Consider the following 18,748-nt stretch of genomic DNA (forward strand, 5'->3'; position numbering starts at 1 on the left):
CAATCACGTCATTACATGTGCCATGTGACGGACCCCCAGAGCGCAGGTGCTACAATGCCAAGTATGCTCTTGGCGAGCGCAGTACGGTGTGTCAGGAGGGAAGCGGCTCTACCAGCCAATGAAGGCCTACAGCGCTGTGACTGCAGATGATCGAGGCGGACTAGCTGGTTCTTTCAGTGAGTTATGTTCATGTCCACACACACGACGATTCTGATTTAAGAAGGTATATTGTGTGGAAATGCGAGTACGCCAGGTTTTATAGATTGGACTTTTTGTTTGGTGTGCACCTCTTGCTGATTTTTGGCAGAAGCATATTTTCGAATCCATGCAAAGTTTTATAAACGAGACCCCAGGTGATTTAAAACAATACTCCACCCAAAAATAACTTTTTTATCTGTTATTTGCCACATGTTGCTTGTACTTAACAGAGTAGTGTTTTTATAAAGAACAAACGTAACAGAAATCAATGTGGACCAACACAACAGCAGCAAACAACATTAATACGTCCAAAACAATCTCCATTTACTTGTGTCACGTGATACATTTGTCAGGTATCAAGTCGTATGCTCATTACGTTTCAAATGCATGGATTTTTGCTAAAATATTATTAAATAAACCATTTCAGAAAAATTCTCTTGTCAATATAAGTACCGCGCCACAGAAACGAGAATGAGCTTCCATTGGTCAGGAGGCTTGCCCAGTATCAGCTCATTCATTGGCTGCTTCATGTCATATCAACATGGCAGACGTGCGCAACTCGAGATTCAAAGTTAAAGTTTGAGAGAAACTCGAGATGGGGTTACATAAACAAGACACAATAGTAAGAAAAAAAAAAAAACATTTACATTTTCAAACTAATCATAAAACTGACTCTGAAAATGAAAAGTACACATAATCAAGAAAACCAGCAAAAACACTCACACATATAACAGTGTGCTGTCAGGGTAACTGGTAGAAATCTCACGTGGGTGCATCCGTCTACTGATGGTAACAATGGCTGTCAGATGTTGGCTTATTTTCTTGTGTCTATGTAACAATATCCCATTGTTTCATACTTTACTGCTGCAAAACAATTTCTCCTTGGGATGCTAAACCTAATGGTGTGTCTCCTGGCCCGGACGGTCTGAAAGAGGCTGCAGTCCCAGTGCAGAGTTTACAAGTTAATACAATTAACAGAAGTTTACAAGTTAATGCAAACCACGAGGAACAGGCCCATCTCATTTTCTCTTCATTTTGTACACCTCCGACTACAAAGATAACAGCAGGTCACGTCACTTGCAGAAATTCTCAGATAATTCATGGCTTATGGTGGGTATCAATAAACAGGATGAGCCAGAGGTGGCGCAGTGGTAGTTCTGCTGCTCTGCAGTAAGGAGACTGTGGAAGATTGTGGGTTCGCTTCCCGGTTCCTCCCTGTGTGGATAGCGCTTGAGTACTGAGAAAAGAGCTACATAAATGTAATGAATGATGAATGAGAGGAGAGTTGTCAAGTGGAGAGAATTTTCTGCAACTTAACATCAGTAAAACCACTGATGGGGGGGGTTCATGTCAGTGACAGGATGGACTGGTCTCAGAACACAGAGGGACTGGAACAGAAAGGGCCATGCAGGCTCTTTTTTCCTGGGGAGACTGTGTTCCTTAATTGTGAGTAGTGACGTCCTTCAACATCTTCTACAGCTCTGTGGTGGCCAGTGTGGTGTGCTGGGCTGGTGACATCACTTCAAGCGAGGACCACCGAATCAACAGGGCAGCACACACTGGACCTCCTCGAGGTCGTAGTGGTGGAGAGAATGAAAACAAAACTGATGGACGTTATGAACAACGCTGCACATCCACTCTGTGACACACCAACACCAAGGACTTTCAATAAACAAATCATTCAGCAGAAGGGGGCCGAGAAACACGACGAGGGGGGACTTTACACCAACAGCAATATGTCTGTACAGCGCCTCACTGGGACTGACAAGTCAGAACTTTTCATTCTCATGAATTTTCCTGCTTTATAGTCATTCCAGTGTGTGCTCAGACCAAAAGTGAATGTTTATATTTATTTACTTACGTACAGTATTTATTGATCTACCTATTTATGTATTTATTTATTTAAAGAGCTTCTGTAAAAAGCCAAATTCCTAAGGACAAATAAGATTATCTGTCTACTTAATTTAATTTACAATCAGTACTGGATTCCCAGACCTTCCCTGTACGGCAACCAACATTAACATTCATCCAAGTGTGAGGGGTGCAGAATAGTAAATTCTAGAGTCTTACCGGGAGCACAAACGCATTCACCAAAGGACTTTCCACGATGTTCATCGTCCATGACATTGCCGACAACTCCGAGATGTCCTTGTTCTTCTCTACAAGATGCATCAGTACAGCCATCACTGCTTTATGCCGGGGATCTTTCTCAGGCACCAGGTTGTCCTTAAAGTCATTCAGGTACTGTGGGGACATTAAACACTTCTCATAAGACATAGAGGTAAAGTCTGAGGTGAATTGACATCTCATACACATATGGAAGAGAATGTGAAGAAAGTCCTGACCACCACTTAAGAGAACCTCTAAATATACCTACTGCATTACTCTCAGGGATGGATAGATAGAGAGTGAAAGGTGCTATATAATGATAGACAGATAGAGAGTGAAAGGCGCTATATAATGATAGATAGAGCAAAAGGCACTATATAATGATAGAGTGAAAGGCGCTATATAATGATAGATAGTGAAAGGCGCTATATAATGATAGATAGATACTTTATTAATCCCAAGGGGAAATTCACATACTCCAGCAGCAGCATACTGATAAAAACAATATTAAAGAGTGATAAACATGCAGGTATAACAGACAGTAACTTTGTATAATCTTAACGTTCACCCCCCCCCCCCCCAAAACCCCCCCCCGCCCCCCCCCCCCCCCCCCCGGGTGGAACACTGTTAACTGTTCCATGGAGAAACACAAGGAAGAGGACACATGGCAAGAAGATTGCTGCATTAAATGATATTCCAGAAGTTGGTGAGTTAAAGAGAGGCATTGTGCTCTTAATATTGTGAACCGTTCTGAATATGTTTCACACTTTTTATTTACTTGTTTATTTTGGACTTTAAATTATTGAGAATTTCTTTTATTGCTCCGTTTATGACATTTGCACATCTCCCCTTTGTGTGTTACTCGTGGATGCAGCCATATTCGTTGTGCCTGCTGTGGCTCATAACCCTTCACATGATGCATTGTGTCAGTCCAGTCTGCCTCTAACGCTGGGGGGTCCTCAACTCCGGTCCTGGAGGGCCACAGTGGCCTCAGGTTTTCATTCTCACCCTTTCCTTAATTTGTGACCCGTTTTTGCTGCTAATTTTGCATCTTTTTAATTCATCGTAATTGATTTGCTCTTGAAGACTCACCCGTGCCACTCAATAATGAGATACAAAATGAGCCAAAACATGACCAGCAAACTGTGACCATCATACGATATCTGAAAATAAAGAAAGATGAAGGTCTCAGGAATGGTGATCTGCTCAGGTCCACAAAACATTTCAACAGAAAAGAGAAAATCCACAATTTTGGACATTTCTGCTATTGCACCACGAGAGCAGCAACAAGCCATGGAATTAAAGAACGAGTTTAATGAACGACAAGACTCGGTGCCTCATTAAGCAACTGGTTGGAGTGAAATTGGTTGGAGTTTGAGGGCCTGACTTAGTTTGTCTTCTGTTGGCTCCCTCACTTCACATTTCATTTCTGTTTTGGAGCCAATTATGGAAAGAAATGAAGCACATCAGAGGAACGATGAAGAAATCCAAGGGAACAAATCTTAAAAAAACAAGTCAATTCAAATGAAAGGAAAAGGAGTTGATTAGTAGCATAAACAGGTCGCTAATTAAGAAAAGGGTTAGAATGAAAACCTGCAGCCACTGGGGCCCTCCAGGACCGGAGTTGGGGACCCCTGCAGTATCCAAATTTTAACCTATTCTAAAAATTTTTTCTTAATTTCAAGATCATTTTTGGGATTTAGAACACTGGATGTGCTTTTGATTTTGGTTTTATGGAATTTATTTCAAGTACTGTATATATACAGGGGGGCAAAATATACACATATAGAGAGAGAGAGAGATGGCGCCTTTCCAAGCAAGATCCATCACAAGGTACCTTGGAGAACAAACAAGAAATCACATGCAAACAAAGCTGGTAGGTAGGAACAGAAGGAGCCATTAAAAAACACGACTGCATTTACACTACCAGGTCTCAATGTCTGAACCAGAACTGGTGAGGTAATGCGCTCTGACGTCTGTGGCGTTTAAATCACACAGCTTAGATGTGGCATCATTCTCGGCCTACATGAAATACACGCAGCGGGACACAGGGAACAGTAAATGAGTGTCCGCCCGCTCATCTTTCTGTGTTTAATTTCCAGAGCTCGTGAGTCACGGCAGAAGAGGCAGGGGACTGTAAACCTCAGCATATTCAGCTCCTGATTCCAGATGTTTCTTCACATCTCTGGCTCCTGGACTGGCAGATCTTTAAACTTTTAAATTGTAGTTGCTTATCTTTTAAAATATTTTGCTCAAACCAACAAGATGAACTTAATTTACAGAACGCTTACAGGGGGAAAGCATCTTCTCTTCCGGTAATCTATCACCTTAAAACATCTGCTATGATGGTTCACTACTTAACTGACGCAGAAGAGATTTTATTTTTCCTTAAACTTACGACCAGGAAACAGCTACGATGCCTCAGGCTGTATTGATTATTCTATAACTTAGGAACGGAGATGCGTAAAAAGATCAAATACTTTGAGCAAAGTCATCCATCATATGGACTACTAGCCAGTCAAATTGTGTCTGGCTTGTCTGATGGACCTAAAAAAAAAAAAACAGCGAGGGCAAAAAGGACAAGAGAGGAATCGACGTCAGAGTCTGAGAAACGTGTAACCATTTCATCTGAGCGTCTTATGAATAACAGCAATCGCTAAATCAAAACACCTACGCCTCGTCACTGTCGATTTTCCAGAAGCTTTTTCTTAAGACAATATCCAGACTCTTACTATCAAGTCTATTTTCTATCATATCTTGTTCTATGTGGTACTAGTACTCATTAATAAATACACTTTCTATACTTTGTTGTTTTTTCTAAAGTGATTGAAATATTAAACTGAAAATGAAGACACCCATTGTAGGGAGTAGGGGTGGGTGATCTTTCCAAGAAATCATATCACTCGGTACTCAAACGTGGCACTTGGTGCCACGGCCCACCTGCCAAGTTGTTTTGCCTGCCTAACGTAAAGTCATCAATGATGGAGGATTGCAGGAATTGTGGGGTAGAGGGGTCCTTTCATCGGATTGGCTGGCCCACCGCTGTCTTAGCTGTGGAATGGCCAATGAGGGGGAGGCAGCTTGATGGCTGAGGCCTCCAGGACTCTGAACAAATCCAAATCATATTATGGGATATCATCTACTGTTAAATTCTGGTCTGTACTTGTAAAATTTTTGCAACAGGATGAGACAGAGGAGAGTCGTCAAGTGGAGAGATTGTATTGTCTTGTATTGACCCCCACCGAACATCCAGCCTACCGGGAAAGGGGTCTCTCTTTCAATTGCCTTTCCGGAGGTTTCTTCCATTTTTTTCCCTACAACGGTTTTCTTAGAGAGAGTCGAGGCTGGGGGGCTGTGAAGAGGCAGGGCCTGTTAAAGCCCGTAGCGGCACTTCTTGTGTGATTTTGGGCTACTATACAAAAAATAAATTGTATTGTGTTATATATCACGATCCTTTTAACACAAATCTCTCATTTCAAGGTGGCATACACTTAAAGAGAATATCCGGACTCAAACTCATCAAGACCTAAGTAACACTCGATTTTAAATATCAAACTCTCGTTTGCTAGCTAAGCGGAGGTAAGGGGCACCCTGAGGCAGTCCCCCTCCCCTCGGCCCGCCACATGTCTCTCAGATTCGCGCAAATTAAATCAAAACCGCAAGCAAACTATGATACATCATAAACAAAATCAACCGGAATGTTCAAGCAAATTCTAGAAAAAAAACCCCGATCTAAATCCGTGAAGTACAGTGGCACCTCTGTTTCAGCCATGGAGTGGCCAAATGGGGGAGGCAACTTGATGGATGAGGTCTCCAGGACTCTAAACAAATCCAAATCATATTATGGGATATCATCTACCGTTAAATTCTACTCCGTACTTGTAAAATTTTTATTTTTATACTGTATTGAGGATTTGTTCTGTTCTGTGTATTGTATTGACCCCCTTCTTTTTGACGCCCAACCTACCTGGAAAGGGGTCTCTCTTTGAACTGCCTTTCCCGAGGTTTCTTCAATTTTTCCCTACAAGGTTATCTTTTGGAAGTTTTTCCTTGTCTTCTTAGAGAGTCGAGGCTGGGGGGCTGTCAAGAGGCAGGGCCTGTTAAAGCCCATTGCGGCACTTCTTGTGTGATTTTGGGCTACTATACAAAAATAAATTGTATTGTATTGTATCTCAGTATACGTTGTGGAAGAAAATTATGAATACAGTGATCCCTCGCTATATCGCGATTCGTCTTTCGCAGCTTCACTCCATCGCGGATTTTAAATGTAAGCATATGTGAATATATATCGTGGATTTTTCACTGCTTCGCGGATGTCTGCGGTCTACAGTACGTGTGCTTCCTCAGTTGATTTGCCCATTTGAATTCAAACAAGGGACGCTATTGGCGGATGGCTGAGAAGCTACCCAATCAGAGCACGCGGTTAAGTTCCTGTGTGCTGCTGATTGGCTCAGCAACGGAGTGCTGCATTAACCAGGAAGTCTAATCTCACTCATTCAGCATTAACGCACGTTACTACTACTGCTTCAGGATTGCAGAAAAGGTAAAAGTTTTGGATATGTTGAAGGAAGGAAACAGCTACACCGCTGTAGGACACAATTACAGCATCAATAAGTCCACGATTCTTTTTATTTAAAAAGGAGGAAAAGCATATAAGATCTACGGCCGCAGTTTCCTTTAACCAGGGCGCAAAACGAGTTGCAAGTGGACGTGATAAGGCAGTAGTCTGGATGGAATCTGCTTTAGGGATTTGGATTGAAGAGTGCTGGAAGAAGTACAACGGCGGTGCTAAACAGTCGCCTGAAGAGGCTCCTTTAGAAGAGCTGTAACGCTATCCTTTGTAGTGCAGTAAAATTAAACTCATCGTTATCGGACAAGTCGTCGTGTCATTGTTGGTGAGTAACCATAATTCATTATTTACGTACAGTACTTATTACATGTACATAGTTTAGTGTCGCTGTACACACATTTTACTGTATACAATTTTTCTTACATTGTACGTATTTATTGCTGGTGGCCTGTCTGTTGTAATGGCTGTAACGTATGTGATATCAGAGACGCGCGATATCTTTAAAATAAAATTTAGGTTTTACTGTATGTAAACTGTGTTTACATGCATAATTTCAACGAATCTTACCTAATATCTAAGAGAATACAAAGGGTTTATGCTGTATAACTGTGCGTGAAATGTTTATAATAGTGTGGGAGAGTTTATAAGGGCTTAAAATATATAAAAATAACCACATGAACATATGGTTTCAACTTCGCGGATTTTCTTATTTCGCGGATGGCTCTGGAACGCAACCCCTGCGATGGAGGAGGGATTACTGTACAGACACCCCTCCACTGGAATGCCTCGATTCAAGCAATAAAACACAGGCTGGAGAAAGCGTCAATTGTTATTCTTTATCTACATCTCCGAATAGACAAAAAGCATCAGATCAGTGTTTTTGCAAAGGAAAAAGTGTCCTCTGCGCTCTATTTATACAATCCACTGATTAGGTCACCACAAGTAAGCCCGCGATTCTCTAGAGAATTGTAAATCCAAGAATGGCAATCAGTTTCTGTTCCGTCTGATATGTGGATGGATGACATATGATGGAGGGTGGGTGAGTCTAGGGAAATGTCATTAAATTAAATAAGCATATCTGTACTAAGGCGGTTTCGTTTTGTGGAGACGTGATTCCGTTGCCTTTGCTGACCCTGACAGCTGGCAGAAGAGAGCACAGCAAGTTTAGTTTACAGGTTGTGGTGTTCGTGTGCCAGCCACTGAGTCTGGGAAGCCGCTGGGTTAGAGTCTGTGAAAGTTATGTGATTTAAATGTAAGCCCCCGTTTCCCATGACTGTTCTCCTTATTTATCGACCTCCAAAACCCAACTCTGCCTTTATTCCGGAAATGACTGATCTTCTCACAACACTCTGTGCTACTTCTCCCAAGATGACTTACAGAGATATTTGATGTGGGTGTCAAAAGTAAGTTGGGAGTCCATTCTAACACCCAAATTAGTAACAGATGTGGAAAGAGGAATATTTTGGCCAGAGAAAGTAATACTGGTGATGGTAGAAGAACGGAGATGATGTGATGTACCAACTAAGATGGCTTCTGCTTTGGATCTATTCAGCTGAAGAAAACTTTGTTAAAGTATTTTATAGATTCTTCTGTTTTTGTTATTCTATTTTTACTCTGTAGCACTTTGGGATTGCTAAAATATAAAGTGCAGTATAAATAAAATTTATTATTATTATTATTATTATCTATATTACTAGCACAGTGGATTAGAGCAAGTGTAGTGCGCCGCGTTTGACTGTGGACTCTGGGGCGATCACAGGTTGTGTTGTTTGGGCGCCACCTACTGACTCTGGGAAGCCGCCGCGTTTGACTCTGGGGCGGGTGCAAAGGCCGCAGTGTGCATGCGCCTCGGTGCGTCCGCCGTGCATAAATTAACTGTGGTTTAGTAATATAGATTCTTTAAAAGGAATTCATTACAAATTCAGAAAACTTTTAGCATGATTGTTTACACCTAGTTGCTAACAGGACATGGCAGATGTTGATACCTCAGATGACCACAATTTGATTGATAGTCCTGTTTGTTTAGTATGTACGTGACTTTTTGAATGTATATTTTTCATTTTTATTTTGAGGAGCAGTGTGAATTTCAAGAAGAGAAAAAGAACAATGGCCTATATATATATATTATGATCCAGCTGGGTACAAAACAGGAAACAGTATTATAAAAGAAAGGTTATGCCATAAATATAGCACTTCTCTTAAGGGGTTGCATAAAGGACAAGAAATACATTTTATCATAGTGAATAATAAAATTACAGCGTCAGCTTTCAAGCTTAACCAATTAACTGCCACAATCCCCATTTGGGGATCATGTACTTTATACCGGGAGGAAATCCTTCTCCAAACCAGCCAAGAGTCGTGTTCCTGTTGATATCAGAACCTCTGGAACTGGTCACTACATCGAACGCACAGAAATGGGCAAACAAAGGAAGTTTGCAGTGTGTAAGACTAGTGCAAGAAAACAGTGCTGCAAATGTAATGTTGGACTACATGTTGAGTGTTTTCCAGTATGGCACCAAAACTAGGTAGTATGTGTCATGATCCCCATTTGGGGATGGCCAAACTTTTGAAATTTTGGAAAAAGTACAAATGTTGAGATTCAAAATATATGTTTTCCTTATTAAGCAGATGTTAATCTATAACAATAAAGTGAAAATATTCGGAGGAAAAAAAAATTGGCAGTTAATGGGCTCAGAAGGATACGAGACTCAGACACATGCCAGGTGCACATTGGACCAGGGTTCAAATTTAACTCTTACAACGTCCGCTTTGGAATAAGTCCAACTTGGTATACGTCCTGTTTGGACGCAAAAAATTTTGCTTGCTATACGACCTTTGTTTGGAATACGACTCGTGTGCTAGAACACCGCGCGCTACCCTTGTTTACCTCTCTCGAGACAAAGCCATGACTGCCCACGAGCGCCAGTATGCCAGTTGCCAGCATTCAGTGAACAACCCGTGCTATAACTCTATGTGAATTTTCACATGATTTTGTGTTTTTTCACGTAAATGTTGAAAAATATGAAGGTGGCGTGCGTATCCGGGACATGGCTGCTGCGTACCGTATGCTGAAAACGACGGTATCCACGATTGTGAAAAACAAAGACGTTATTAAAAAGTAAAGTGTGGTTAAATTTTCATTTACTTCTTCTAATTGCTTTTGTATTTATGTGTTTTAGTATTAAGCAGTGTTTAAATTATTTTATACAACCCCATCAATGTATAATATGCCAATAACAATAGGATTTTTTTTCATGGGAACGGATTAATCATTTTCCCTTTGTTCCTTACAAGGGGGCTCTGTCCCCTGCTCGCCTACCCCCGGTGTTGGGTAACCCGAAATACATTGATGAATGTATGAGATATATTGGAGTGTAACAAAGGAAGTATATTCATTAATCCTAATGAATGCCCACTAATAGTAGACTCATTACAGAATGCGTTGTCAGCTAATTGGCGGAATTGTTTAGCGGCCGTCTGTCGTTCCTTTCTTTGCCGTTTATCTATTCACTCTGCTGTTTGAGAGGCGCGTTGTAGGCGCCTATGTTCATTAATTGTATTCAGGCGGGCTCGCTTCTGTATGTATCTCCGTCAGTTGTGGTCGTTCGTTTTGAACCCTTGCCTGCTTTGCTTCCGCAGTTTCAGACGCGCGTTGTAGGCGTCTATGTACATTGTATTTGTCCATGCGGGCTCGTTTTTGTAGCTCCATTAGTCGAGCTGTTTGGTTCTGGAGCCGAGACAGTTTTGCTTCCACGGTTTCAGACGCGCGTTGTAGGCACCCATGTCTATTGTTTTAATCCATGTGGGCTCGCATCTTTGTGGACCTGTGGGGCCTCCGTAGGTGTGTTAGAATTTGAATGTGAATTTCCCATTGGGATTAATAAAGTATCTATCTATCTATCTATCTAGAAGCGCGTTGGCCATGCTGTGTAGTGTGGCTGTTTAGTTCAGAAGCGCGTTGTAGGCGCATGCGCCTTTCGTACTATCTTTGAGGACCTGTGGGGCCTCCGTAGCCTCTTCCGTTTGACTCTGGGGTGCAGCGCGGAATCCTCTTTTTTGTGTGGCTGTGTCATTACCTATGGGCGCGTTGCCTCATTTCTTATTTACGTTAGTTGAGCTCCTTCGTTTTTGAGCTGTGACTCCTTTGTTCTCGGTGGATCAGACTTCACTCGCTGTCGGCGCCTGTGCACGATGTCTCCTGCGTCCATGGGCATGCCATGTACCTGCGTCCATATCCGGTTTAGCATTCTTGGTTAGTAATATGGATTGGAAAAATTCGTTTGGTATACATCAAAGGATCTGGAACGGATTAAGGATGTACAGTGATCCCCCACCTATCGCGGAAGTTACGTTCCAGACCCAACCACGATAGGTGAAAATCCGCGATATAGAAGACCACTTTTTTTTTTTTTTTTTTTATAGTTTAAGCCTTAAAATTCCCCTCTAACACTCTTTAAACACATTTAAACTTAGTAAAACACACTTTGGATACACATATGATACACGGATGTCGGGCTAAAGATATGAGTAACATAATAATAATTACCATCAGTTTTACCTTCTCCTGTATGGTCAAGGTCTTCCTCTGGCGCTTAGGCTCACTGCTACCAGAAGGCTTACAAGATGCAAGATGCTTGGGGGCCATTGTAGGGCTTAAAACAAACGAAAAGCTCACAAAAGTTGGACCACAAACAAGGTACGCGATACATCAGGGACCCGCGCTCGCTGTTCTTGCGAGATTACACCACGTTAGCAGCAGCTAATCAGAGTCCAAGAGAATAAAATCCACTCCGATTGGTCGAATCTCCTCTTTCAGCCAATAACAGACTTTGTAAGAAACCATCTGGGTGCTGCAACGCGAAACTCTTTGTCTGCTGAAAACCGTACACTTTGTTATGAATTGGCTGCAAAAGTACACTACAGGTATGATGTACTTACTGAATTTTTCCGCGACATAGCAGGGGCGTGATAGCTGAACCACGATAGAGCAGGGGATTACTGTATACCGAGGTACCACTGTAGTTCGTGAACACCGGACAGACAGACGTTGGATTTTATATAGAGAGAGATTAGAAGAATATAAAAGATCACGATCTGTACGATTCGCTTGAAAATTAGATTGTGGATGTCTTTAAGGTCGATCACAATATAAACTCGTCAGATCGCACACCCGCTTTTCTTGCTCACAGGGTCATCACGGCTCCTCGACAGGAGAGACAACTGCAGTAAAAGCAGGGCGTGTTGTTTGGCTGGTAAACAGATGAGTTTTTAATTGTGTCACAATGACACGTTTGTCAGTGCTGGTGACAGTAAGTTCTCAGGTAGAGACCCCTATAGAGTATTGCGAGAACATATTAAGGCTCCACTGTCTACTTAAGGATATCTACAGTTGAAAGTCAGAGATTTGCATGCACTCACTTGGGGTGAATTCTTTCAAACTCGCCACAGACTTTAAACTAACAAACGATAACTGTGGCGTATTGTTTCAGACGTCTACTTTGTGCAGGGCAGAAGTCCTTTTTCCCCCCAAAAGTGTTCACAGACCTCCGAGTATTTCACTTTTTATTGACCATATCACAGTTCCACAAGTTGACATGCACTTTGTTAACTGGGCCTTTAAAGAGCCCGGACAGTTGCAGAGAGTGATGTGCCCGTTTGCTGCTCCCTCTTAACTGTTCTACGTCACCGCCATCGACTGCTGCTTAAACGACTTTTCATATTCTTGTGAATCGTCTATCTGTTGAACCCACTGCACCACACACGGATTATCCTATGAATTAAAGACACGGAGCTCTGCTCCAATGTATTATTTTCTGTGTTCTGTCTGTCTGCTTAGCTGACGTGCTTTCTGTTTCATTTCATTGAAGTGGAGAATGATGGCACATCAGAGATCCGACTTCACCATATTGACTTTCCTTGTTCACATTAAAATAAAATGCTCATCTTATGGCCCCTTATTCATATTCCCTGTGCCAAAGCACAAGATCGGATTGGCTGGCCGAGCGCTGTCTCAGCTGTGGACTGGCCAATAGGGTGAGGCAGCTTGATGGCTGAGGTCTCCAGGACTCTGAACAAATCCAAATCATATTCTGGGATATCATCTACTGTTGAATTCTGCTCTGTACTTGTAATATTTGTATTTTTATACTGTATTGAGGATTTGTTCTGTTCTGTTTATTGTATTGACCCCCTTAAGACTCACAACTTCAGTTTAGCACACCCTGACTAGAGCTGCTGATTAACTGTACAGACTGCATCTCTGTTGTCAGTCTGTAGCAGTGCTACTAAATAAGAACTGCATCTCCCAGAAGTCCTTTCAGGGGCTGCTGGGGTCAAAGGTGGCCAAAGGTAGTTAAAAGGAGGGCAGAGGGCAAAAGGAAAAAAAATTTGTTTTGTTTGGTGCGTTGTGTGTTGCGTTTATCTGTCGTGCTGCCTGCTATTGTTGGAACTTTAATTAATCATTGTGTCCTGGACTGTATTCGTTTGTTGGAGTCTGGATCACTGTCTACCTGTGCACTGAGGACTGCGTTTGGAGTGGAGCGCTCCTGAATCATCCATCCAATTTCATCCTTTCAGTAACTACCGGTAGGTAGGACTGTGTTTTCTTTCATCCTTTCAACATACAGATCGCTGGACTTAACTTCGTCACTTCTCATTTCGTCCGGTTTGTTTTCATGGACTTTGCTGCATGGTGTTTGTGTGTGTCTATATGTTAAATGTAATATCACCGAAGGGGTCAGGGGTGGTATTACTGTTTTCATTTAAGTTAATTGTTTTTCATTATACTCTTAATTGTTTGTCTTTCCCAGTGTGCTTTATTGGTCTCTGTCGTGAGTGTGTGTGGGTCGATCCAAGGCTGGGGACGTTCCTGGGATCTCTTGTATTAAAATAAATAAATCACCGTCTGCCTGGACGGTGTGAATCTTAGCGGCCCCTGACCGCTACAAGTCATTAGCACTAAAACATAAGTAACATGAGAGTTATACTTTGTTACTAACCCTCACCTGTTCTGTTTCTCTTCTCGGTACTCAAATGTGCCACTTGGTGCCACAGCCCACCTGCCAAGTTGTTTTGCCTGCCTAAGGTAAAGTCATCTCTGATTGGGGGATCACAGGTATCATCAAGTAGAGGGGTCCTATCATCGGATTGGCTGGCCCAGTGGTGTTTCAGCCATGGAATAGCCAAATGGTGGAGGCAGCTTGATGTCTGAGGTCTCCAGGACTCTGAACAAATCCAAATCATATTATGGGATATCATCTACTGTTAAATTCTGCTCCATACTTGTAATATTTTTATACTGTATTGAGGATTTGTTCTGTTCTGTGTATTGTATTGTCCCCCTTCTTTTTGACGCCCAACCTACCTGGAAAGGGGTCTCTCTTTGAACTGCCTTTCCAGAGGTTTCTTCCACTTTTGCCCTACAAGGGTTTCCTTGTCTTCTTAGAGAGTCGAGGCTGGGGGGCTGTCAAGAGGCAGGGCCTGTTAAAGCCCATTGCGGCACTTCTTGTGTGATTTTGGGCTACTATACAAAAATAAATTATATCGTGTTGTATCCAATCACCTCATCCTTACCGCCTTTGCAGTGAAATCGGAGAGTTCGCCAAAATGTTGCTTGCTGAAGACGAGAAGCCGCCGGCGTCCAGTGATGGGCGTCTCGTCCAGATGTGTGAGGTAGAAAATGGAGAACAAGAGCCCAAGGCAGCAGCCACCCATTGCAAGCTTCCACTTGTTTTTGCGCACACTCTGCTTAAACAGCTCCTTTTTGTTGGGGGGTAAGTCCTTCCACCATCGCCTAAGGCTTCTGCAAAGAAATAAAAAAAAGAAAAAGAGTAAAAGGATGAGCAGCGTTGTCACAATACGAGTGGGTCCACTGGGTGTCGGAGACAGTAACACTGCACTGAAAAAAAAAAAGGTGATGATTCACACTTCATATTTTCAATCTGAACCAATAAAATTCTTTTTAGCTTATTGATCCCACAATTTTTAAGTTGAGGCAAATCATTTAGAGTGATTGGTGCAATTCACTTGTTTTATACTAAATTTTTTAAGTAGTTGTTCTTTTTTGGCAGTTGGAAAGCCATCACGCTGGAAAGTTCAACCGGAAGAAAATACAAACGGCCCTCGCACACAGCACACAAACAACCTAAAATATTAAGTTAACTGAAATAGTATTTTTACGTTTATTCTCTCCACCATAACTTACTTTGGTACAAACAAATTTTTTATTTGTATATATTTATATTTCAAGCTACAACACTAAATGACTAATCTTAAGTTGCTTGAAAGAGAAAATTTACGTTGAATGAACAACATCAATGTTCTACTTTTTTCAGTGTGCACTGAAGGGTCACTGAAGACCACAACTGTAAAGAGAGTGGAGGGAGACCCCCTGGAGGCAACAGGATTGAGCAGCCTGAGCAAAGAAAGGGGCACCAGGCCAGCACAATGAAACATAACCCATAATGAGTGCTGTGAAAAAGTATGTGCCCCCCTCGCTATTCCTTCCCCCCCCCAGAATTTTTACACAATAAATAGCCATAGTGCTTTAGACAAAATGCAGTATTAGAGAAGGGTAACCTGAGTGAACGTAGAAACCCACCTCTAAATTGGTACTCAAGTCATCCGACACCAGTGAAAAGCAAACTGTCCCCTTTGTTCTTCTTTTTGTTCTTTATTTCACCTTATACAATTTCTTGCATTAGGAATTTGTTAGTTTTTGCATACCCCTTGTGTTCAGAGCGCAGGGTCAGCCATTGTGCAGCGCCCCTGGAGCAATTACAGGTTAAGGGTCTTGCTCAAGGGCCCAGCAGAGTAGGATCTCTTGGCAGTGATGGGGATTTGAACCGGCAAGCTTCTGGATACCAGCACAGATCTTTAGCCTCAGAGCCACCACTCCGCCCCGCTTTCAAACAGCTGACCAATGTTCTTTGAGAATTCGACTCAGCTGACTGAACACAATTGACTGTAAACCTCCCCATGACAGTAAAGTGGGCACCACAAAACTCCTACAGGAACACTGGGCCTCGATCAATGGAAAAAAAACATACCAAGAAAAAGAAAGCCTTGCAAAAGACATTTCTAAGCTCAGAAAATCCATTATTAAAAAAACAGAAAACACTTAGAATAGAGAAGACTCTTCCCACGAAAGGCCAAAATGTCCCCCAAGAGCATAGTGACGACTCACTGAAGAAGTCACAGAGGAGCCGGGATGAACATCCAAGGAACTGCAGGCCTCTGTAGCCTAAGCTAGAGTCAGAGTCGAAAACTCCACGATAAGAAGAAGAAGAAATGGGAGAGGAGCAAAGCACTGCCATTCATGAGAGGTACATCAGTGCAAAGAAATACCAGGATGACCCCCCTCAAGCCTTCTAGAACAACAGAGGAGTTCGAAATAGACATCTTTAGACAACACAGGGCCCAGCATGTCTGGCACTCGACAGTACGAACATATGACCTGCAATAGCACATGGAGGTGCTTGTGTGACCGTGTGGGGAGACGCTTTGAAAGACCTGGCGGAGTGGTGGCTCTGAGGCTAGGGATCTGCACTGGCAATCGGAAGGTTGGCAGTTCAAATCCCGTAAATGCCAATGGGGACTCTGCTCTGTTGGGCTCTTAACCTGCAATTGCTGAGCACTTTGAGTAGTGAGAAAAGTGCTATACAGGTGCTGGTCATAAAATTAGAATATCGTGACAAAGTTGATTTATTTCAGTAATTCCATTCAAAAAGTGAAACTTGTATATTAGATTCATTCATTACACACAGACTGATGTATTTCAAATGTTTATTTCTTTTAATGTTGATGATTATAACTGACAACTAATGAAAGTCCCAAATTCAGTATCTCAGAAAATTAGAATATCAATTAAGACGAATGCAAAAAAAGGATTTTTAGAAATGTTGGCCAACTGAAAGGTATGAACATGAAAAGTATAAGCATGTACAGCACTCAATATTTAGTTGGGGCTCCTTTGGCCTGGATTACTGCAGCAATGCGGCGTGGCATGGAGTCGATCAGTCTGTGGCACTGCTCAGGTGTTCTAAGAGCCCATGTTGCTCTGATAGTGGCCTTCAACTCTTCTGAATTGTTGGGTATGGCGTATTGCATCTTCCTCTTCACGATACCACATAGATTTTCTATGGGGTTAAGGTCAGGTGAGTTTGCTGGCCAATCAAGAACAGGGATACCATGGTCCTTAAACCAGGTACTGGTAGTTTTGGCACTGTGTGCAGGTGCCAGGTCCTGTTGGAAAATGAAATCTGCATCTCCATAAAGTTCATCAGCAGCAGGAAGCATGAAGTACTCTAAAACTTCCTGGTAGACGGCTGCGTTGACCTTGGACCTCAGAAAACACAATGGACCAACACCAGCAGATGACATGGCACCCCAAACCATCACTGACTGTGGAAACTTTACACTGGACCTCACGCAACGTGGATTCTGTGCCTCTCCTCTCTTCCTCCAGACTCTGGGACCTTGATTTCCAAAGGAAATGCAAAATTTACTTTCATCAGAGAACATAACTTTGGACCACTCAGCAGCAGTCCAAAGGCGAGACGCTTCTGACGCTGTCTCTTGTTCAAGAGTGGCTTGACACAAGGAATGCGACAGCTGACACCCATGTCTTGCATACGTCAGTGCCTGGTGGTTCTTGAAGCACTGACTCCAGCTGCAGTCCACTCTTTGTGAATCTCCCCCACATTTTTGAATGGGTTTTGTTTCACAATCCTCTCCAGGGTGCGGTTATCCCTATTGCTTGTCCACTTTTTTCTACCACATCTTGTCCTTCCCTTCGCCTCTCTATTAATGTGCTTGGACACAGAGCTCTGTGAACAGCCAGCCTCTTTAGCAATGACCTTTTGTGTCTTGCCCTCCTTGTGCAAGGTGTCAATGGTCGTCTTTTGGACAACTGTCAAGTCAGCAGTCTTCCCCATGATTGTGTAGCCTACAGAACTCGACTTAGAGACCATTTAAAGGCTTTTGAGTTAATTAGCTGATTAGAGTGTGGCACCAGGTGTCTTCAATATTGAACCTTTTCACAATATTCGAATTTTCTGAGATACTGAATTTGGGACTTTCATTAGTTGTCAGTTATAATCATCAACATTAACAGAAATAAACATTTGAAATACATCAGTCTGTTTGTAATGAATGAAGCTAATATACAAGTTTCACTTTTTGAATGGAATTACTGAAATAAATCAACTTTGTCACGATATTCTAATTTTATGACCAGCACCTGTATAAATATAAAGAATTATTATTATTACCTGCCATTATTGAAGGTGCACTGGACCAGAATATTCTGAAGAACATCCAGTCTGCTGTCTCTGACCTGAAACTAAAGTGTCACATCGGGTTATTGTTTCTGCTGCGGGAGGGTCCCGGGGTGACCTGATTTTTCCTTTTCACTACACAGACCTGAACAGAAGGCCCCTTTATCTGGATACTCTTACCAGCCAGGTCACCGTCAGTGCCCCCCTTTCTTTGACGTCTGTAACCCCAGAGAATTAGACGGAGCTCCCGGACAGAAGTTGACACGTTTTATTTCTACACGGCGTCACACACGTGCGCATGCTGAGCCAGCTAAAGGGCTCAAATGGGGGTAATTCCATGCCAGACCAGAGGGTGGCAGAGTGCACTAACCCTCTCTCTCTTTCCTTTGTAGACCAGTTATGGGAAACACCGCCTGGACCCGATGACACCACTTCCGGTTCCGGCCCCGATGACATCGCTTCCTCTGCTTTCCCATAAAACCACTATTTTCTTCCTCTTCTAAGTCAGTTTCGTTTTGCACTCAAACCCGTTCACAACAAAATTTCCTGCCTCATCTCCAGTATATGGGTGGATGCCCCAAACCTTTTTTGTGGT

The 18,748-nt window shown here is 42.5% G+C and overlaps 1 protein-coding gene across 1 annotated transcript in view; it reads right to left on the reverse strand.

Moving 5' to 3' along the window:
• The window catches only part of oma1 (OMA1 zinc metallopeptidase), a 99,094-nt gene that overhangs the window by 58,201 nt on the left and 22,145 nt on the right, over positions 1–18,748 (reverse strand). The window contains exons 3-4 of the mRNA XM_051932734.1: positions 14,450–14,678; positions 2,269–2,442 (exon numbers count right to left, since the gene is read on the reverse strand). Coding sequence (XP_051788694.1) covers positions 2,269–2,442; positions 14,450–14,678 — 403 coding nt within the window. The remainder of the gene's footprint in view (positions 1–2,268; positions 2,443–14,449; positions 14,679–18,748) is intronic.

This window comes from Erpetoichthys calabaricus, chromosome 10, assembly GCF_900747795.2.
Source record: "Erpetoichthys calabaricus chromosome 10, fErpCal1.3, whole genome shotgun sequence".
Taxonomy (NCBI): Eukaryota; Metazoa; Chordata; class Cladistia; order Polypteriformes; family Polypteridae; genus Erpetoichthys; species Erpetoichthys calabaricus.